This window comes from Podarcis cretensis, assembly GCF_951804945.1.
Source record: "Podarcis cretensis genome assembly, chromosome: 5".
Classification (NCBI taxonomy): domain Eukaryota; kingdom Metazoa; phylum Chordata; class Lepidosauria; order Squamata; family Lacertidae; genus Podarcis; species Podarcis cretensis.
The window spans coordinates 4956419-4979785 of record NC_137174.1 but is presented as its reverse complement, the minus strand read 5'-3'; the positions used below and the strand labels follow the sequence as shown (position 1 = coordinate 4979785).

General features: G+C 42.4%; 1 protein-coding gene across 8 annotated transcripts in view; it reads right to left on the bottom strand.

Moving 5' to 3' along the window:
- ARFGAP3 (ARF GTPase activating protein 3) overlaps positions 1-23367 on the bottom strand; it is a 39286-nt gene that overhangs the window by 3761 nt on the left and 12158 nt on the right. For 2 of the 8 annotated variants that reach the window (XM_079975272.1, XM_079975278.1), the window contains 10 exons: positions 20846-20905; positions 20231-20275; positions 19317-19363; positions 17386-17525; positions 13602-13727; positions 10931-11059; positions 8996-9133; positions 5197-5320; positions 4556-4646; positions 48-169 (listed from right to left, as the gene is read on the bottom strand). In XM_079975272.1, coding sequence (XP_079831398.1) covers positions 48-169; positions 4556-4646; positions 5197-5320; positions 8996-9133; positions 10931-11059; positions 13602-13727; positions 17386-17525; positions 19317-19363; positions 20231-20275; positions 20846-20905 — 1022 coding nt within the window. The remainder of the gene's footprint in view (positions 1-47; positions 170-4555; positions 4647-5196; positions 5321-8995; positions 9134-10930; positions 11060-13601; positions 13728-17385; positions 17526-19316; positions 19364-20230; positions 20276-20845; positions 20906-23367) is intronic. The other 6 variants (XM_079975273.1, XM_079975279.1, XM_079975274.1 and 3 more) reach the window with 5 other exon arrangements.

Below are 23367 nucleotides of genomic sequence, written 5' to 3'. Positions count from 1 at the left end.
CCTGCATTTCAAATTTGAAAACGTCCCTTTTGTGTAAGTTTACTAACCTGTATAGAAGTCATGACTCCATTTGCCAGGACAGAAAGCCTTCCAGCCACAGATTTCACTCCTTGTTTAAACTGAGCCATATCAGGAGCAGTGGGCAAGACATGTGAAATATTGTAACTGCCTAAGAATAGAGTGAGAAGTAAATTTTGTGGTTATGCAAAAAAAAAGAGGTGAGTTCAGGTCTCCTAAGTTAATTTTAATAGACAAATCATTTCAACGTGATTAAAACAACTATCTAAAATCTATGGAACCAAAAGACTAGGGTGCATAATTGTGTTTGTTTAGAAAGGTTTATGGCTGTGACAAACATTAAGAGTTGGATGGCAAAACATGCTCCAAAGTGGTTCCAATATTTACAATCTGAACAGGACTCAAAATTCAGAAACATTGTTCTAAGCTTCTCCGTTACCCCTTCTTCTTAAACAATTTTGGAGATGCCCGATAACCTGGAAAGGACACTCAGCAAAAATGTGTAAGTATGTTGGTGAACTCATCTATCTATCTTTAATGTACCAAAATACCAAACAGTAGTTTGGGTTTACTATCAATGACATCTGTAGTTTTACCATTAGATGGTAAAAAGCTGGTTTTGCACTGCAATGTTAATATTTTGGGCGAATTCCTGAGCTTCATTTTCAGAAACAAAGATGCTATTTCAAAAGATACTTAAGAGAAAGTACAATTCTGAACCTGAACATTGCACATAAAAATAATTTAGCAGGAAGACCCTTCTTTGATTTATAGAAAAATAAATTCCAGTGAGATTGGGGGAAAGAGCAGAGGATTTTTTATTTTGTTTTTTGCATCCATCTGTCTCAAGAGACCATGGAGGGTCCTCCACATGTGAATTTAAGTGGCTGCACTGGCAGCACTGAAGTGACCTCCCTGGGGCCCAAGTCTGAGCAGTGTGTCTAGAGGTCCAGGGCGGCCTGGCTGATGTGGTCCAAAGGAAAGCACAGCAATACAATGTGGCACCAGCCTGGCTGCAGGAATTACTGGGGAAGTTTACTCCTTAGTCAATTTTTTCTCCATTCAAAGATGCTCTGTAAGGCAGCAGTTTAGGATCAGAGTTTTCCTTCTAGAGGAACCACCTTGTCTCTCACTTCCCTCTACAGCACATACAAAAACCGCCTTCTTGACAGCTGTACCCACTGTTGGTCTCATCCGCTCCATCTGTCTTCACATGCAGAGGAAGTCCCTAACTGACTGAGGGTTTGAGACCCATAGGCTCCTCTCACCTTGGTTAGAGTGTGGTGCTGATAATGCCAAGGTTGCAGGTTCAATCCCCATATGGGACAGCTGCATATTCCTGCCTTGCAGGGGGTTGGACTAGATGATCCTCAGGGTCCCTTCCAGCTCTTTGATTCCAAGATTCAGGCCAGCATCCTGCACCTGCTTTAGCTGGCCAGTCAGAACCATCTCCCGGGTTGTGGCTGCCCTTGCCTGCTGACAGCTTCTAGGAGCCACAGGAGAGAGCTGAGTGCAGGGTGGGGACCAAAATTGGACAAGCTACTGCAGAAGGGGCACAACATGACCCCAACCAGAGCTACTACCCCTCCTCGAACACCCCACACACCCGTTTTCCAGCAAAATGAAGAGGGGGATTGAAGGCAAAGGGGGCTAGAATTTCTCAGTCACACTGATAGTCACATGGCCACATGACAGCAGTAAGTGTGGCCAAAGTATATGCATGCTCACCCACATGCATACACAGAGGCACATAGCAGGCGCTCTCTCACACATGATCAATATTTCTAGCCACTCCCATTCCAGCTATTAGATGGGTGAAAATCCTGCCTTTTGCTTGCACGTGGAGAGCTTTAGCTCCGATCTTAGCACTGCAGTGCTTATAGCTACGCTAAAAGATAAATTATTCTTCTGCCTGCTCTTTTGAGAGAACCTCTGAAGTGGAATTCAGTAAGACCCCTAAAAGTAGAAGACTCCTGATCTAGGGATAAAGCACCTCATCTGCTCTATAGAAATCCCGAATGCGGTGGAGGCCGTTGGTGGGCCTCTTTCTGTGTGACTCAACAAGGCAGATGCAGCCAGTGGATTAGTTTCCTCCTTTGATCTACCGTGAGAGTTGCATTCTACACAGTTGAATAATGAATAAATCTTTAGGCTTAAACTCAAATGCTAGTACCTAAATAGCAGAAAAAATCAGAGTTGCCTCCACTTGATAAATTGTGTAGGAAAACCTGGTACACTTTCATAACATTAAAGATGTCAGCGATTTCAAATATCTAAACCTGACGTGATCATGTTTTGTGTAAAAGGTACTGGGAAATTTCGTAAAGAACATATACAGTTGAAAATTCTGTTAACTGTAAAACACTATGGATCAATCACTGTTTGTAAAGTTGTCTAGGTTTCATTATATTGTGTTTTTAAAATTATTCATTTTCTCTTGTAGTGAACTGCTACAAGACAGCAGTTAAGCTCCTTGCTCAGTTTCAGCACGTAGTGTGTGTCATGTTACCAGCCTCTAATGGCTCTCCAGTATTAAATAGCAGGCACTTTAGATTATCCAGTTGCAAGCTTCCTGCTGCAGATATGCACAAAGAGATTTAGACCCTATCAACCTACTATAATCAAGTTTCATGATAATCACTGGTATCTAAAAGGATTTATATAGGACCGTGGGCCAGAACACAATGCATACAAAGGTCTTGCTTGTAGCTTTTTTAGCTGTAAATCCAAAGAAGACCCTTTTTGAAAGGCACAACAAAGTCCTTTAGCTGTAAGAGCCACTGTGGTGATAATTTGATAGAAAATTTTCATTAAATATTAACTTTTTAATATCTTTTTTGGTGTGCTTTGATAGGAATACCTTTCAATACATAAAACACAAACTCTATGAGAAACAGAAAACTGGGGTGGAGGCAGTGACAGAGCTTCATGCTCCGGCACTGGGGGACGGAGAGCAGGCGGGGGCATGGCTGACGCGCGTCCTGGCGTGAGGCGCGCCACCCGCAGGGGCAGGGCGCCCAGCATGGGGGGGCAGCCGCAATGGCACCCTGCTGGGATCACGCTGCCGGGGGGCTGTGCACTCCCCACACACACACTCCTCTTCCTCCACCAGTGGGTGGAGGGGAGAAATATAGATCTGGGGGGAATCAGGCTCCAGCCCATAGTAACATGAGGTTCTAAAATTCAACCCCATAAGTATCAATTACAGTACTAGTCACTGGTTGCATCTGGACATGATGATACAATAATATTTAATGGGAATCTTACTAGGTGAATCTTACACTCAGGTGCTTCTACTCTCCCCTCACTTCTTCCAGTGTAGCTGTGAGGAAATTGGCAGCTTTCACTGATTAACGGCACTTTAAAATTGAGAAGACTGGCAGCTTTCACTTCCATTTTTTATTAACGGCAGTTTAGAATTGCACCTGAACCCAGAAGTGTGGTTAATCTTGACTATGGTTGTTGGAAGAAGTAAGGTTGAAACTGGCGTGTTTCAAATGAAATGATTACTTTTCAGACAAAAGCCTAGTAACTTAAGCATACACAAACACACATTACAGTGGTACCTCGAGTTACATACGCTTCAGGTTACAGACTCCACTAACCCAGAAATATTACCTCCGCTTAAGAACTTTGCTCCAGGTTGAGAACAGAAATCGCGCAACAGCAGCGCAGCGGCAGTGGGAGGCCCCATTAGCTAAAGTGGTGCTTCAGGTTAAGAACAGTTTCAGGTTAAGAACGGACCTCCAGAACGAATTAAGTTCTTAACCCGAGGTACAACTGTATATATTATTTCCAGCCAGCATCTGAACTGTTCCCTTCACACATAAGGCAAGCAGTAAAACAGACACAATTATTTTTGAGGCTAGCTTGATACATTTCGGTATTTTACTACGGACCAATTAACACAGCCCCAAATGCAGCCTGAAAGAGCCCTGTGGGATTAAAACAAGGTCCGCTGTTCCAGTCCGACAGTGGACAACAAGATATCCCTGGGAAGTCTCCAAGCAGGACCTGAGTGTAACAGCCCTCTCCTCACCTGCAAAGGGCTTTCTTTGACTGATCATGCAAGTAGATGTAAAGCACAGTACAGCTAGGATCTCCCCAATACATGGAAACTGGATAAAGAATTACAGGCAGGGCATTCCGAGTTAAAAAGGAAGGCCTCCATAGTATTAAATCCCACCCAAGAACTTGCTGGTTTTAATTTCATGTATTCCACACAACCCATTTGTTTAGATAGTACTGAACTATATTGACTTCAAGAAACAGGTGCCGTTAACAGTAGCAGGGGCTACTGTTAGGTGAGAAAGCAGGGGCACCTGCTCAGGACAGGAGCAAAAAACAGGTCTCAAAATATATAAACAGGCCAATATTAGGATTGCTCTTGAAGTGTATTCGACCAAGGACTTATTTTCCAGGATGTATGAGGATAGCAGTATATTCCATAACTAAACCAACACTGACAGTATGCTGATCACCAGGACACTGTACACAATTCAAAACAGCAAAAATGTTCATCATTTTCCTTTCCTACCTGATGGTTGTTTCTTCTGTTCTTCAAACAAATCGGCTGAACTTATAGCAGAGTTTCCTGAAAGTCTCTCTAACCGAACTCTAGCTTCATACTACAAAAGAGTTAAGAAGATTTCAACAATGATAATAAACTTACACATGCTTCACATCTAGGTGAGATTATTTCAGCTGTTGCTATGAAGCTGAATATCCTGGTAAAGCCAGTATTTTATTAACTCCAGTTCTTAATTCATTTCCTAGTTGCAAGTATTAAACATCACATCCCAAAACACGTTTCATGTTATCATGAATTGTAAATAAATGAATCATTTTTCTCCACATAGCTTATCAAATATGCTTGAGGTCATTGATTTTTCTCCTCCAAATATGCAAAGCCACTCAAAGTATAGGTTACTAGGAGAAAAATGGCTCATATGCTATTAAGTTGACATCCAAACAGATGCAATTTTCTAAACTGGTTTGAAAGTTTGAATTTATTTATTTTTTGAGGGAGGAGAACACCATCACTCTGATTTCTCTCAAATCACAATTATTTCCACAAGAAAAATTTGCTTCTAGCAATGTGATGTTTCCAAATACCCCACAAACTGGTTATCAATTGCATAAAGGTTTTGCAATTAGTGCAATTTAATTTGCACTTACGTCAGCATGGTCTTGCTTTCCAAAGTACATATCTGATGAAATAGCTTTTACGTTGCCAAATTTCTTCTGGGCCTCATCTGTGCTTGCAGGAGGTTCAAACTCGGCTTTACGACGAGACGAAGGCCTAAAAGAACATTGTTCCATATGGTTATATCTGAGAGGATCCAGCAAGTAGAATTACAGTGGTGCCTCGCAAGACGAAAAGAATCCGTTCCGCGATTCTCTTCGTCTAGCGGTTTTTTCGTCTTGCGAAGCAAGCCCATTGACGGCTTAGCGGATTAGCGCTATTAGCGGCTTAGTGGCTTTTAGCGGCTTAGCGGCTTAGGAAAAGGGGGGGGAACCCGCAGGAACTCGCAAGACATTTTCGTCTTGCGAAGCAAGCTCATAGGAAATTCGTTTTGCGAAGCGCCTCCAAAACGGAAAACTCTTTCGTCTAGCGAGTTTTCCGTCTTGCGAGGAATTCGTCTTGCGGGGCACCACTGTAACTTTCTAAAAGAAACCTTAATATATTGCTTATCAACTTGATGGTGTTAATAGATTTATACTTTTTGTAGTTTTAGCTATTTCATTAGAGCAGCAATTTTAACAACTGTGGCTTCCATCTGCATGGGGGTTGGATCTCAAAACAAAACACTGGTAAATACAGTGGTGCCCCGCAAGACAAACGCCTCGCAAGACGGAAAACCCGCTAGACGAAAGGGTTTTCCGTTTTGGAGGCGCTTCGCAAAACGAATTTCCCTATGGGCTTGCATCGCAAGACGAAAATGGCTTGCGAGTTCCTGTGGGTTTTTTTTCCCTTCCCCCCCCTTTTCCTAAGCCGCTTATCAGCTGATCCGCTGATAAGCCGCTTAACAGCTGATCGCTAAAAGCCGCTAAACCGCTAAGCTGTCAATGGGCTTGCTTCGCAAGACGAAAAAACCGCTATACGAAGAGCCTCACGGAACGGATTAATTTCGTCTTGCGAGGCACCACTGTAAGGTAGAAAGTTTATAACCAGAGTAAGATTAAATAGAACTTTCAGAAACCTATTGCTAAAAGTTAATTGAAAAGCTTAATACATAAATAGCAACAATGAAGTCAAGCAGAAGTACGCAATATCGTTTTGCTGGAGAATTTTGGTATGGCAATGGTGGTAATTCCAGAAACTGTACATTATGATGCTGGAAAACTAGATCTGGTCTTCACATCGCTTCTTGGCATGCCAGAGTGTAGTCAACAGCACTGGCTGAGAAACTGACATGTCAGGTCAAAGCACCTAGGGGCAAGCACCATCCACTTTCATTTTATAACACATGGCAAATATTTACTGAATGCATGAATTGTTCAGACCCTGGCACAAAAATACCCAATACCCATTCAAAAAATATGGCAAGACTTTTTAGAGTAATCAAATGAAACTTTATTATCCAGCATGACACAAATTTGTTTGTTGTTTACTGTTGGAACATTTTTTTTCCTCAAATGTATCTAACATAATTTGAAAATAAATAAAAACTTCATTTTAAAAACTTTACAGTGTCACCTAGTTTATTTCAACTGGTTAGTTTTTATAAATATTTAATGTATTATAATCCAGGTGGAAAAGGATGCACATAAAAGACATGAATTATCCCAGCTATGTTAGCAACCCAATCATTTTATGTACACAAACATTAATTAAAAAAAATTCTGTTTTCACAAGAAGTCTGCTGGGTTCCTTGTGCATCACTTTTATCTATGAACACCAAAAATTTAAGGATCACACTTCCCTGATGTTCCTCTTTCTTCTGTTATATATTGATAGCAATAAACAGAGAGGATTGAAAATGCACTGCTTAACTGCAACTTTAACCACCATTAAGACACAGACCGGGGTGCAGGTGGCGCTGTGGGTTAAAGCCTCAGCACCTAGGACTTGCCGATCGAAAGGTCAGCGGTTCGAATCCCTGCGGCGGGGTGCGCTCCCGCTGCTCGGTCCCAGCGCCTGCCAACCTAGCAGTTCGAAAGCACCTCCGGGTGCAAGTAGATAAATAGGGACCGCTTACCAGCGGGAAGGTAAACGGCGTTTCCGTGTGCGGCTCTGGCTCGCCAGAGCAGCGATGTCACGCTGGCCATGTGACCCGGAAGTGTCTCCGGACAGCGCTGGCCCCTGGCCTCTTAAGTGAGATGGGCGCACAACCCCAGAGTCTGTCAAGACTGGCCCGTACGGGCAGGGGTACCTTTACCTTTACCTTTTAAGACACAGACCGATAGATTTGGAAAACCTCTCTTCACATACAGAAACCACAGCAAAGCCCATGATCCCTAGAGTATTAAACAAGACTCCTTAGTCTAAAACTTAACATTCCACCTTTTAAAACCTAAGACATGGTGGTTGCTGTTTATATTTTTTACAAAATCCCCTCCTGTTCTGGATTTTATATACAATTTTGCTGGCTATTTCTTTATGAGAATACTTTTAGAGGTTTTCACCTATTTAGCTGCTTTGTCAATGAATTTCTCATGAGCTCATAACACGTAGAGAGACCAAAGAAAAAGGGAGAATATTAATGCAGCCTGTGCACAGAAAGAAAGGTTTTAACATAGCCACAAGCAGATCACTGTACTCAATATTCAGTATTTGCCTACTCACAGAATTTCCCACCTGAATATCTTAGATACAAGTGAATATGTTAGACTACCTGTTTTGCCTCTGTGGTTAAATGGTAGGAGAATTTTATTTGGTTTGCATTTTTAAATAAACTGACCTAATTCACAACTCCTAGATTAATACATGGACCAGAACATAATTATCCTTCAGATTTAGAATTTCTCCAAATTTGACATGTAATTCTTGTCTGGAAAATGTAGAATAATGGACGGGACCATGAGGGTCATTTAGTCCAACCCCCTGCAAGGCAGGAATCTCTTTGCCCAGCATGGAGCTCGAACCCACAACCCTGAGATTAAGAGTCTCGCGCTTTACCGACTGAGCTTTCCCAGATGTAAAATGCATTTTTTAAAACTCAAGTTTTAGAATAAATTAGAAAAGCATATGCTGAGAGAAAATACAACTGTATTTTTAAAATATGAATTTAAATATGACTTTTTCATATCCATTTTTAAAAAATGAGCAGATTGTTGCAAAAACAGGATGGAACAAACATCTAAACACATGCCAAATAGACAGAGGCTGGAAGCAAACTGATCTGATGATCCCTAGTTGAGGCTTCTGGTTCCGGTCTGCCTTAATGGAGGCAGCGCCCACGACAGCAGGAGATCGTTAGCGAAGAAAAAACAATGATGATTGAGGGTAATTATCCTTGCAAGTTACCCTCAGGGACAGGGAGGAACAGGCTTCACTCAAAGTTTGTACCTGGCTCTCGCTCCGGCACGGGATGCTGGAGGCAGGGAGACACTGAGCGCAAAAACACTTGGCTGCCGGTAACCCACCTACGCTGCCATTAAGAAGCAGAGGGTCTCCTGTTAATCAGAGCTTAATTTGGACTTTATTATCTACGGACTGAACTGATTAATTCTAAAAGGACTTGGAATTTAATTTAACTGGAAGTATAATTGCTCATTTATCTTGAGCCGAACGGAGGGATGAAAGGAATCTGTGAACTTGCCAAGGAACTGATAAGGTTCATCAAATCTGGCATGGGGGGGGGGGCACCTAAATTATATAATTTGATATTTGAATGATCAGTATTAGTAACTGTATTATAATTTGGTATTGTTATAACAAGGCTATTATTGGATTGTAATTGAAAATTAGTAAGATTATTATCAGATCATCCCTAGTTGAAGGTTTATTCACATGAAGGTTTTCTTTAGGTACCTCTCTAAGTAGCTTGAAGTTTTCGAAGACAGAATCGTATCTAAGTCTCTGTTGCTGCTCTCTTTCTTCCAGAAGGAATCAGAATTGTCGTCCCAGTTAGAAAAAGTGCTACTTCTCAATTCGGAGGAATCAAAGTACCTGGGTGGTAAAAGAGAATGTTATTGGACTACTGCTCTGGAGGGTCCCCCTGGCCTTCAGGGCAGCAAGAGCTGAGTCTTTAGCTGAAAAGCGCCCTTGGGAAGGTGATGCTTTCCTCTAGTTCCAATCTAATGGCAATGCATTTTGTTACTTAGAAGGCATTAGGTGATATCCCAGCACCAGCTCTTCAGGAAACATAAGGGGCTATGAAGTGTGGGAAAGTGGAATTCTACCGGCGGTCATTTTGATTCAAGCCACTAACCTGTTCACATGACCAATTAATGCCGTAATAAATCAGGATAGGAATGAGCATCAAGCCTTCTCATGCTGCCGCCTTGCTTCTTCTTGGCTCCTCCATTCACGCAGGTGCTTCATGTTTAGCCATAGCTTCACATTACCAGCCAACCTGGGCCCTGGGAGGCCCTTCTTGTTGCGCCCCAGGACAGTCATGCCTGTAGTCATGCCTGACAAAGGAATTCTCCCCCCAAGGAGGCGAGTATGGTGGCTACATTATTAGGTTTCTGGAGCCAAGTTAAGGCACATTGACTTATCCAGGCCTTTGGTGAAATTTAACTGGACTGTCCAAGGTCCTAGGGCTTGTGTGAACAGCTGTCTCATAGCTTTACTGTGTGTGATAGTTTTCAAAAATGTTACTTGGTTTGTTGTAGGTTTTATAATTTTGTTGATTTTGTTAATGTTTGCAAGCCACCTTAGGATCTATTTTAATGGGTGGTTTAAAGGTAAAGGTAAAGGTACCCCTGCCCGTACGGGCCAGTCTTGACAGACTCTGGGGTTGTGCGCCCATCTCACTTAAGAGGCCAGGGGCCAGCGCTGTCCGCAGACACTTCCGGGTCACGTGGCCAGCGTGACATCGCTGCTCTGGCGAGCCAGAGCCGCACACGGAAACGCCGTTTACCTTCCCGCTGGTAAGCGGTCCCTATTTATCTACTTGCACCCGGAGGTGCTTTCGAACTGCTAGGTTGGCAGGCGCTGGGACCGAGTAGCAGGAGCGCACCCCGCCGCAGGGATTCGAACCGCCGACCTTTCGATCGGCAAGCCCTAGGCACTGAGGCTTTAACCCACAGCGCCACCTGCGTCCCGCAATGGGTGGTTTAGGAGTTCCATAAATAAATAATGTGAATGCCAGATTAATACATACCAAATTAGTCAGGATTCAGAAGCTAAGTTTAAACCAGGCTTCCTCAAACTCACCCCTCCAGATGTTTTTGGCCTACAACTCCCATGATTCCTAGCTAGCAGGACCAGTGGTCAGGGATGATGGGAGTTGTAGTCTCAAAACATCTGGAGGGCCGAGGTTGAGGAAGCCTGGTTTAAACCATAGTTCAATTGCTGCTTCCTGGTTTCTCTCCCTATACTCGAAAAGGATGCTGCATTTAAGTGCCACAAGCTCATGAACACCTTGGCTTATTAATACCAGAATTTGGTCATGTGAACACAACCAACACCTGCAGAAATGTTAAAAAATAATAAGGAAGGTATTTATGGATATGAGTATCTCATAGATAAACAGGATTTCAAATCCTCCAAAACTATATGAAAGTCAACATGAAAATAAGGTGTTTCATCATCTTCCCTCATATCCCCAACTACAATTCAGTTCATGACCTTCACTCTTATGATTTTCTAAATTATTAGTACATTGCATCTGCTGAAATTGCTTTCAAGAGTTTGAACTGGAAATGCAAAACATTTTGCCACTGCCTAGATGTTTTAATCTTAATCCAACCAAGTAACATTTCTACCATCCCATCCCCAAAGAAAAAGAGAAAGTGTTACCTTGAACTAGGGGATGAGAAATATGAGTCGGAGTCATCATTATTATTGTACTTTTTCCTTGGTTTTGCAAGTATAGGTGTTTCTTGTTCTATGATCTGCATATCTGAAATTACGGAATGGGAAATGCCACTGGGATGGGAGAGAAGATACGACTGCGTTAGCATTAAACGGACAAAGAGAAATTCAGCTAAAAGGACAAAGTCCATCTTATGAATTGGATTCTCAGTAAACATCTAATTATAATAGGCCAAGGCCCGATGTAATAATCAAGCTTAATACAACAAATCAAATTTCAGATCTCCACAGCCATGACAACAAGATTTTAAAGTAGGTTTAAGGGAAAAAATCTTTCTGCAATCTCATGCTGCTCTCGAGCACTGGGTCTCAAACTGATGTCAGACATCCTAGTGAGGCCAGGACATTCACTAGAAATGCTGAAGCTTCTCCCCTCACTTATTCCAATGAGTAACTTTATTAGAACATAAAGACAGCTTTGTATTGAAGGGCCTAGAACATGGGTAAGCAAACTAAGGCCCGGGGGCCGGATCCGGCCCAATCGCCTTCTAAATCCAGCCCGCGGACGGTCCGGGAATCAGCGTATTTTTACATGAGTAGAATGTGTCCTTTTATTTAAAATGCATTTCTGGGTTATTTGTGGGGCCTGCCTGGTGTTTTTACATGAGTAGAATGTGTGTTTTTATTAAAAATGTATCTCTGGGTTATTTGTGGGGCATAGGAATTCATTCATTATTAATTTTTCAAAATATAGTCCGGCCCCCCACAAGATCTGAGGGACAGTGGACTGGCCCCCTGCTGAAAAAGTTTGCTGACCCCTGACCTAGAACATTGAGCAAATGCAGCAGAGATTAATTATGGGATCAGCTTTCATGGATTAATCCTGCTGTTTATATGGATGTATGTCACTTCACAAGCTTAATTCCAGTGCCTTCCGCAAGCCATGTCAGTTAGTCTGCTGCAGAAAAGGCAACACGACAGTATTGTGGTGCTAAACATACCCAAAGGCCTTTACAGCATGGACAACAGCCCACTTCATTTGATGGTGTCCTTCATGCATCTGACAAAGCAGACTAGCAGTATACGTGCCAATGTTTATACCACAACAAATCATTAGCCAAGGTATTACAAAGCACTGGAGTTTTTCTGACGCACACTATATGGATACCCCCCTGGAATTAAAAATTTGTAGCAGTCTTCCCCCTACCCTATTCACCTGTTTTTCATTCATTTTGACTCTGGGCAGAGAAAGGTTTGAGGCTTGCCAACTATGTTTTGCCTTGAGAAAATTCTTGGTAGAATAGCATCAGGAACCTTGTGGAAATGCTGAGTGGAAGTACAGATTATGTAATTCATAATATTTATACAAGCCTTGCTCTCTTGATATAGGCATTTAAAATTATGCATAATAATAAAAACTACACATACTAAAATCTGATAGAATTCAGTACACTGAGAGAATATTAGTAAAGAAAACCTTCATGGTTTCCTCAGCCTCCAAGTAACTTTTACCCCTTCCCCTTCATTATTCCCATTAAAGCCCTAATAAGGATCACAAGCCCAAGGCAACCTCATAAAGGGAAACTGTAAACACAGAGATCAAGAACCAAAGAACAAATGAAAGATCACAGTAATATTTTTGGGTTTTTTTAACAAAACAAATGGCTTACAAATTGTGATTTGAGGAAAAGGAACCATGATCCCAGCGTGAGCCTTATGCTAAGCCAGGAACCATAATTCACTGTTCCTTTTCACCCAGGATAGGAGTAAAGTGGGAGCAATTTCTGTGTTCATGGTAAACTATTAACTATGGCTCCTTGTGGACACACTCCTTAAAGGGCTGACCAAATGATGAGGAGCAGGGAGTCAACTTGAGTGGACACGACAGAAGCATAGCTGTCAACCGTCCCTTATTTGGCAGGAAAGTCCCTTATCCCCCAGCGCCGTGTCCCGCTGCTGTCCCTTATTGATGATGTCCCTTAAATTTCCTGGGTTTCAAAGGAAGCAGCTTCTCTCCCTCCCTCCCTGCCAGCCAGGGAGGAGGGAGGCTCCAACTGGGTTGCTTGGCTGCGTTGCTCACCCAATAAGGAGTCTAAGAACAACTGGGGGGTGGAGCTTTCATGCCTTGTGCCAATCAAATCAGCCGCGTTGCCTGGGGACTTGCCTTTGCTCAGCGCTTCCCAGCAGAGAGGTGATGGTGGTTTCCCTTGCTGCATCCCCTTTGCTGGGTTGCTGTGCTGTGGGAACCACCGCTTGAGGCTTCGTTTGGCTGCTGGCTGGGCTTTCTGCCTTTGGCTTGGAGGGGCTCAGAAGTTGAACATACCTGTGCTTGGAAAATCCCTTATTTTGGCTGCTGATCCCTTATTTTTGAGGCTGCTGGTCCCTTATTTTCAAATCTGTAAGTTGACAGCTATGGACAGAAGTCAGACTGGCCTCTGAAACATGAACTTCCTTTTCCCAAGCAGTTTTTATTGATGATGTTGTTGTATTTTTGTATGCTCTATACTACCTTGCTGTATTTTTATGAAATTGTCTATACGTATTTATAAGTAAACATTTAGTAATGTAGTTATAATTTATTTTGTTTTAGGCACCCTGCTCTGCGATGGCAATGAAGGAGCAATATATATTTTATTAAAAAAACAACAATACATACCTTCTATTGCTGTTAAATCCCATGCCAAGTCTTTCTACCTCACTTTTCTTTTTACCAGCCATATTTATTTTTTCATCTTTCATCTGAATTTCAAGATCTTTGTAGGCCAGTCGTAATGATGACACCCTAAAAACAGAGCAGAGTCAACGTATTTCAAATGGAAACCTGAATCTCCACCCACCACCCAGTAATAGCAGGTGACCAAAAGTGCCCCCTAAGGTGTGAGATGCTCTTCAGATGTATGTGCTGGGACTGCATGCAACTTTCATATGAGGATTGTGTGGGAAAAACACAAAACTGAGCCAAAACCTTTTCTAACCTTTCCTAACAGAAAAGACTTTTTCACAGAAGAACACATACAGTCAAACATGTCAGAAGTATAGCACTGCTCTAAGACAGGGCGGGCGACCTTCCAAAAATGATCTGTGGAGCTGTAGTACAGTCAGGCAAAAGGAGCCAAAAGGCTTACAAAAAGGCACAATGCGATTGGCTGGGCAAGAACAGTGGAGTTTGAGTCTGACCACCTACGGATATGATCCTGTGGTAAAAAGGACAGGGCAATGTGATCAGAAGAGCGGGCATTTGCTGAAGCTTTTCAGTGTATCCAAAAGCAGAGACAGTCAAATGCAGGCCTCCACTTATGCATGTTAGGCTCACGCATGTGTATACACACAGCGCCAGGAAATAGTTAAATAAATCAATTCAAACTGCGAAAACAGCAAAAATGGCTCCCAAAGAGCAGGAAAATCCCAAGCTTGCAATCCCAGGAGCCTTTGCACAGACCTTTGAGGCCTGCGGAGAGTTGGATTTTGAGAAAGGAGGTTTGGAGGGAATGACTGTGGTGGAGTTTGGCGGATTTTTGTGGGTTTCTGAATATTTAGAGGGTGTGTACAGGCTTTTTAGGTGGTGTTCCCACTATACGCAATTTCATGTATATATACGCAGTACCCAGGAACCTAAATTCAAAATGAATCTTCACCTCTCTGCAAATTCAATGCAAATGACAACACAAAAGGGGGTGGGGGAGATAATTAACTCAAAAATCTTGTTGATGGATATATGTTTAACTGCCTGTTATACATCTAACTTTCCACCCTCAGAAGTACAAGAGGCATTCCCCTCCCGGAATGGGAATTTCCAGGCTACAATTTCCCTGTGTTGTCCCTGTGCTCCCCTTCGATTACATTGGTACATTCAATTGATCTCCTGCAATAATACAACCCAGAAACAAATGCAAATTTACAAGACATAACATGACCGCCAGGTAGTATCTTAGATTGTCAGATACTTATTTCAAAATACTTTGCAAGGGAACAAAAGTTAAGAGGAGAAAATAAGGAAATGAAATTGAAATGATTATAACAGCTAGATGAATGAACACATATTAATAGGATTACATTCACTGGAGTTTTTGCAATACAGCTTCTGATCCTGAAGCCATGCAAGTAAGTTGCAAAAGCTTTCGCTCAGCCAACGTGCACTTGACTTTCCAATTACAAAACAAAAAACACACTTACTTTTATCTCTCTCCGACAGCATTAACAAAATCAAGAAGGTAAGAACAATATGCATCTTCAAAACAAGGTGCAATTTTTGTGTGTGTGACCCATAATCTCCTAAAGGGTCATGACATGACAGCATAGATATTCATAAAAGTTTTAACTAAGATGTGTTGAAATGCCAAAATGTTTGCAGGTATATTTTAAAAGGACGAGCTGGGTGCATTGTATTTGAACGTGCTGTTCTCCCCAAACACCTTAAACTATACCTGAAAATAACTGGGGCAGGGGGGGGGGTGCAAGGAAAGTATTCAGGGATATATTGCATTAAAGTAAACTATGTAGTCTAGGGGTGGTATCCAACTAATAGTTCCATCTGAATAAGGATTTCTCCTTGCAACTTCCTGCATACCCCTTACTTTGCTCTGGGGATTTCCACAAGCTCATCCTGGAATATAAAGATTGCTGGTTTGAGAGAGCCATAATAATTGCTTGAAACTCCTAAAAACGCATTTATGCTGCCATCTGGTGGCCAACTGAAAAGTAGCTGGGCATTTTAACAGGAGGCTTTCACTTCAAGCAAGTCATTTCTGTTCAGTCTGCTTTGTGTTTGACATCGTCTAAATATCCCTAAATTGCACAATTCAGCCTAGGATTTGTCGGAATCTTATGGATACTCCTTGCTACTTAAAAAGGTAAAGGACCCCTGACAGTTAAGTCCAATCACGAATGACTCTGGGGTTGCGGCACTCATATCGCTTTACTGGCTGAGGGAGCTGGTGTTTGTCTGCAGACAGTTTTTCCGGGTCATGTGGCCAGCATGACTAAGCCGCTTCTGGCGAACCAGAGCAGCGCACAGAAACACCGTTTACCTTCCCTCCAGAGTGGTACCTATTTATCTACTTGCACTTTGACGTGCTTTCGAACTGCTAGGTTGACAGGAGCAGGGCAACGGGAGCCGACCTTCCGATCGGCAAGTCCTAGGCTCTGTGGTTTAGACCACAGCACCACCTGCGCCCCATCCTTGCTACTTAGGAATAAATAAATACATAAAATCCAACTTTAAAGGTGCCAAGAACAAAAATGCTGCACCCATTTGCCTGGAAACTCGCAAGCTTTTCCCACTGACAAGATGCATGCAAATTTCATCCTTAAGCTCTTCAATGGAAGCCCCTGGGTCTCCCAACAACCCCTGAAATACACACCTGGTTGGGACTGATGGGGCGATTGGTAGTGTTTCAGTCGCTATGCCCAGGCTTTGGAATATCCTCCCAAAGGAGGCCCACCATCCATCCTATCTCTCCCATGCAGTGGCGTAGCGTGGGGGGTGCAGGGGGGGCCGGCCGCACCGGGCGCAACATCTGGGGGTTAGGGTTAGGGGGCGCAAATCCACGGGTTAGGGGGTGCAAATTACTTGCCTTGCCCCGGGTGCTGACAACCCACGCTACACCACTGCTCCCATGGCATTTGGCTACATTGTAAAGATCTTTCTTTCCAGGAAGGGTTTTGGTTAAGCATTTCACATTTGTCAGAAGCTGTTATAATCATTTTCTTGGGTACTTTTAATTACCGTTTTAATCTCATCTGCTTTTTAGCATTTTATTTCTCTAGCCACTTGTTAAAATGTTGTTTTTGTTTTTGTTTTTTTAGTATTTTGTGTTTTAAAATTGACTACAGTCTTGAAGGCAGTATAAAATGTTTTGAAATAAAAGGGAGGGGATTGCCTAAGGGGGAGGTAGTCCACATTGTGCACTACACGCATTATTGGAATGCCACGTGATACCATCCCCTGCTGTCTGGGGCTGATGGGAGTTTGAGTCCAAGGATATCTGGAAAGCATGACAAATCTGAGAACATCCTGTTATCATAGCTTGCTCAAACTGCTTTTCAACTCCGTCAGCTACGCTTCAGACTAAAGGAAAACAGGTGCTTCTTAAAGCATAACAGGTGCTGTCTAAAGCATGGGTAGGCAAACTAAGGCCTGGGGGCCGGATCTGGCCCAATCACCTTCTAAATCCGGCTCGCGAACAATCCAAGAATCAGCATGTTTTTAGATGAGTAGAATGTGTCCTTTTATTTAAAATGCATCTCTGGGTTATTTGTGGCGCATAGGAATTCATTCACAAGGCCTGAGGGACAGTGGACTAGCCCCCTGCTGAAAAAGTTTGGTGACCCCCTGGTCTAAAGCATTCCCTGCATCAAGAACCATTCAGTACAACTACAAAAATCCAGCTTACGCATTTGCTAAGCAAACATATTATACATGCAAAGTGAGCTACACTTACAGTGGCTCTTCCTTCTCAGTTCTTTTGCTAGCATGCATATCTTCTTTCATTTTATCTACGGCTTGGGCTTGCTTTTCAATTTCGTTAAAGCTCTTGCTGCTCATCTTCTGGGCCCCCAAACCACCTTTCTTGGCTCCAAGCTTTAATGAGAAAGAAACAAGTCATTTTACAGTCTGAAATGTCAGTGAATAGAAGGAGGGGAGAGGGAGAGGACCAAGAAAGTAAAGTAAACAAAGGCATCTGTTTGTACAGGTAGGTAAAAAAACTACATGTGCATTTGTTCTCTCACATTGTAAACAAGAAAAGAAAAAAGTTCCAACAATGGCAAGGGGCGGCTGAATCAAGACCCAGTTTGCACCTCACAGACAAACCAAACCCCAATTTCTCCTGCACTTCCTGGTTTGTGGTAATCTCAAGTATTGACACCTAAAGGTATTCTGCCTTCAAACCACAACATGAAAGAAGATTCTGGGATTTAGAAGCACACTATAGTTCGCAGTCGCCATGTCTCCCTTGTTCAGATGCCACCATGGCAAAAACTAGTTTGCTCTGAACCAGGAACAGAGGTGAGCATGCCATCCCATAGCACACTCCTGATGGCCAGGCCATGATTTTTCAACAATATGCTGCACTATGAAATGTTAGCACAATGCTTACCAATTGTGGCAAATACTACTCCTTGTACACTCATGGTCAGATTACATAAAATACAGTGGACCCTCTGGATACGAATTTAATTCGTTCCGGGATCTGTGCGCACCCCAAAAAATCTGTATCCAGAGGCGCCGCTTCTGCGCATGTGCGAGCGGCGAAACCCAGAAAAATACTTCCAGGTTTGCCACTTTCGCAACCTGAAGTTTACATTACTCGAGAGTAAAGTAACCCAAGGGTCTACTGTACAGATAGAACAAATGTACTCTGTTACCAAGATACAAAAGTCATCTAGGGTGCTATATAACTGCAGAAATACCTCCTGTAAATGGATCACTCCTTTATTCCAATGCAATGCTTCAGCATACATATTCCTACATGCATGAAGAACTGAGCCTGAGTGTGAATCCTCAGCTGGGTCTCTATATGTATAGCCTTTAAGTAAACAAACAAAGCTGGAAGCCCGTTAAATCTGCTCTTTAAAAGGGGACTAGAGAGCTGGATCCAGTCTCTCTTCCATGCCAAATACAGTGGTACCTTGGGTTACATACGCTTCAGGCTACAGACTCCGCTAACCCAGAAATAGTACCTTGGGTTAAGAACTTTGCTTCAGGATGAGAACAGAAATTGTGCTCCAGCAGCGTGGCAGCAGCAGGAGGCCCCATTAGCTGAAGTGGTGTTTCAGGTTAAGAACGGACCTCCAGAACAAATTAAGTACAGTGGTGCCCCGCAAGACGAATGCCTCGCAAGATGAAAAACTCACTAGACGAAAGGGTTTTCCGTTTTTCGAGGCGCTTTGCAAGACGAATTTCCCTATGGGCCTGCTTCGCAAGACGAAAATGTCTTGCGAGTTTGCTTCCTTTTTCTTAAAGCCGTTAATACCCGGAGAATCCGCGCTCCGCAAGACGAAAAAATCGCAAGACTCACGGGACAAATTAATCACGGGCTCCGCAAGACGAAAAAATCGCAAGACTCACGGGACAAATCGCAACTCACGGAACAAATTAATTTCGTCTTGCGAGGCACCACTGTACTTAACCCAAGGTACCACTGTAGCTAATGAAAAGGATAATCGGCTTTTGAGAATAGGATGACATGCATGCAGTACTTCTTTTGGGCAGGAGTCCCAATATTTATTATGTATTTTTTTAAAAAAATTGGTGTTTTATAGCTTTTACCTAAAGACAAATGGCAGTGTACAAAACTGCAACATAGATCCTATGGAGAAATCTAATTTACAACACCATTAACAGAAGAAAACATGGCACCGAATCACTTACCCCCTTTCTTACTTGATTTGGCTTCTTCTTTATCATTGAGCTGGCCTCTGGAAAGTTCAACACATATTTTGTTATGATCTGTACTTTTTGAGCATGCAAATGGTCTTAACAACAATCTACACAAAAGCATAATGTATCAGCAAGCTTCCCCCTTTATTTTCCTTAACTGAAATACAGCAGTTTCATTAATAAGGAAATTAGCAGTACAGTGTAGTATGAAATGTCTTATTTTCAACATTAAAATATTAGCTACAGTATAAACAAATACATTTCTGTGAACTACCAAATTCACAAAGGGCGAAGGATATAGCAATTCAGAGAAGTTGTCCAATTGACAAGCATACCTCCTTGATATTTAACCAAAGTTGTCAGATTTTACACACTTTTACACACACACACACACACACACACACACGGTACAGAAGTATGAACAAACTATATGCCCTGGGGCAGAATGGGGAGGGATTCAAGACACTAGGCACAAATTAGGAAACCAGTTAATAACTTATATGCCATCTCCAAAAAATAGCTTAGGGAAAGTGTGCTTTTAAAGAACAAAGTACCTAAACAACAAGACTGTTTAAATTGTTAGAGGTTGGAAGGTGTTTGTAGAATTTGTACTGTTAAAACAGAAAGGGGTCAAACCATCGCAAGAGGTGTTGAAATTTTGGGAGGCTGGATAGTTACAATGGAATGGTCTCGGTGGTGGGGTGCATATTTTTATTCTTATTTATTTATTCTTATTACTTTCTCAAAATAAAAAAAAACAAAAAAATGAATTTGCTAGAGGGTGATACATTTGCTTAAATTGGTAGAAGAAGCTAAGAAAACTGTTATAATGCTCTATTCCACGGAAGTCCTAAATGTGGAAACTCAAGCAGCCAAACAGGATATTTTAAAAAATCCACGGTCACCTTTGCTATGTGTGGTGCCTGAAGCATTTACATTCTCCGAGTTGGCTAAAATAAGAGATAAAAACAAACACACGTCACTAACTAAAAAGATCAATATTTTAAATAAACAACAGAGTTTATAGTACATGGCAACTGCTGGACCCTAAAGGCCAAACTATTGCAGGGCAGGGAGGGGGTCAAGTGTATGATACTGTCTTCGAAGGATTGCACTATTCCAGACTACAGCTGGGGAAAATTACAGGTCTAAACTCCCCTATGTTACAGATGCCAAGACTTATAACAAGCTAGCCTGTTTTTGCCAGATGTGTTGGTTTTCTATATGAAAGGATTCATCATGGAGGAGCATTCAAATATGCAATCCCCCACATACATTCTGACCTGTGACAGGCTCAGGAGGCCTTTATCACATTACATTTCTCAGAAGAGAAATAAGCACCATGAATGGAGCAAAAGGGCACATTTAGATGCACTTCAATACTGCCCATACCTAGATACTGAGCTGGCTCTGGTGCCAGTCATTAAATGCTCAGTGCAAAATTTGCACTGCTTTTCCCAACCAAACTCACTTCAAACATGTACACATTAAAACACACAGGACTGTTTTGGACTGATTACCTAATGAAGCTTGTGGCGAGACACTAAGGCAATCAACACTTGGTCCATGTTCAGGATCTTCTAGATATATAAAAACATTAAGTACAAATAGTCCATTTTAGAATATTCAAAAATACCTTACTAGAGAGATTTCCCCCCACAGACACACACTCATGTCCCCCATCCCGAACTTCCACTCTCTGTGAACTTTTTTCACCGGAAAAATAAATTAATCACAGTATTAAGAAGTTGGAACTGCAAATGGATTACAACGTGAAAGTGGCAACAGATTTTTGTAACTATGCTGCATTTCTATCATGTTTGAAGTTGTGCTTCAGATGCAGTAGCAATAGAACTGGCTATTCATAAAGCTGGCTATTCCCCTTCATGGATCACTGCCTTGCCGTGGCGAAGGGGCTTGAATAACTCAGAGAAGCTATGAACTATGCCGAGCAGGGCACCCAAGATGAACAGGTCATAGTGGAGAGTTTTGACCAAACGTGATCCACCTGGAGGAGGAACCGGCAAGCCACTCCAGTATCCCTGCCAAGAAAACTCCATGGACAAAGACAACAGGCATATAAAAGTTATGACACTGGAAGATGAGCCCCTCAGGTCGGAAGGTGTCCAACATGCTACTGAGGAAGAGCGGAGGGCAAGTACAAGTAGATCCAGAGCTGATGAAGCGGCTGGGCCAAAGCCGAAAGGACGCTCAGTTGCGGATATGCATGGAAGCGAAAGGAAAGTCCAATGCCGTAAAGAAAAATATTGCATAGGAACCTGGAATGTAAGAACCATGAACCTGGGTAAGTTGGATGTGGTCAAAAATGAGATGGCAAGAATAAATATTGACATCCTGGGCATCAGTGAACTAAAATGGACGGGAATGGGCGAATTCAGTTCGGATGACCATCATATCTACTACTGTGGGCAAGAAACCCGTAAAAGAAATGGAGTGGCCCTCATAGTCAACAAAAGAGTGGCGAAAGCTGTACTGGGATGCAATCCCAAAAATGATAGAATGATCTCGATACGAATCCAAGGCAGACCTTTTAACATCACAGTAATCCAAGTTTATGCACCAACTACTGCTGCTGAAGAAACTGAAATTGACAAATTCTATGAAGACTTACAAGACCTTATAGAAGTGACACCAAAGAAGGATGTTCTTCTCATTATAGGGGATTGGAATGCTAAAGTAGGGAATCAAGAGATAAAAGGAACAAGTGGTAAGTTTGGCCTTGGAGATCAAAATGAAGCAGGGCAAAGGCTAATAGAGTTCTGTCAAGAGAACAAACTGGTCATCACAAACACGCTTTTCCAACAACACAAGAGACGACTCTACACGTGGACAACACCAGATGGGCAGCATCGTAATCAGATTGATTATATTCTCTGCAGCCAAAGATGGAGAAGCTCTATACAGTCAGCAAAAACAAGACCTGGAGCTGACTGTGGCTCAGATCATCAGCTTCTTATAGCAAAATTCAAGCTTAAACTGAAGAAAGTAGGAAAAACCACTGGGCCGGTAAGATACAATCTGAATCAAATCCCTTATGAATACACAGTGGAAGTGAGGAACAGGTTTAAGGATTTAGATTTGTTGGACAGAGTGCCTGAAGAACTATGGGTGGAGGCTCGCAACATTATACAGGAGGCAGCAACAAAAACCATCCCAATGAAAAGGAAATGCAAGAAAGCAAGTGGCTGTCCAACGAGGCCTTACAAATAGCAGGGGAGAGAAGGCAAGCAAAATGCGAGGGAGATAGTGAAAGATACAGGAAATTGAATGCAGATTTCCAAAAAATAGCAAGGAGAGACAAGAAGGCCTTCTTAAACGAGCAATGCAAAGAAATAGAGGAAAACAACAGAATGGGAAGAACCAGAGATCTGTTCAAGAAAATTGGAGATATGAAAGGAACATTTCGTACAAAGATTACCATAATAAAGGACAAAAGTGGTAAGGACCTAACAGAAGCAGAAGACATCAAGAAGAGGTGGCAAGAACACACAGAGGAATTATACCACAAAGATATGGATGGCTCGTACACCCCAGGTAGTGTGGTTGCTGACCTTGAGCCAGACATCCTGGAGAGTGAAGTCAAATGGGCCTTAGAAAGCACTGCAAATAACAAGGCCAATGGAAGTGATGATATTCCAGCTGAACTATTTAAAATTTTAAAAGATGATGCTGTTAAGGTGCTACACTCAATATGCCAGCAAATTTGGAAAACTCAGCAGTGGCCAGAGGATTGGAGAAGATCAGTCTACATCCCAATCCCAAAGAAGGGCAGTGCCAAAGAATGCTCCAACTACCACACAATTGCACTCATTTCACACGCTAGCAAGGTTATGCTTAAAATTCTACAAGGCAGGCTTAAGCAGTATGTGGACCGAGAACTCCCAGAAGTGCAAGCTGGATTCCGAAGGGGCAGAGGAACCAGAGACCAAATTGCAAACATGCGCTGGATTATGGAGAAAGCTAGAGAGTTCCAGAAAGACATCTACTTCTGCTTCATTGACTATGCAAAAGCCTTTGACTG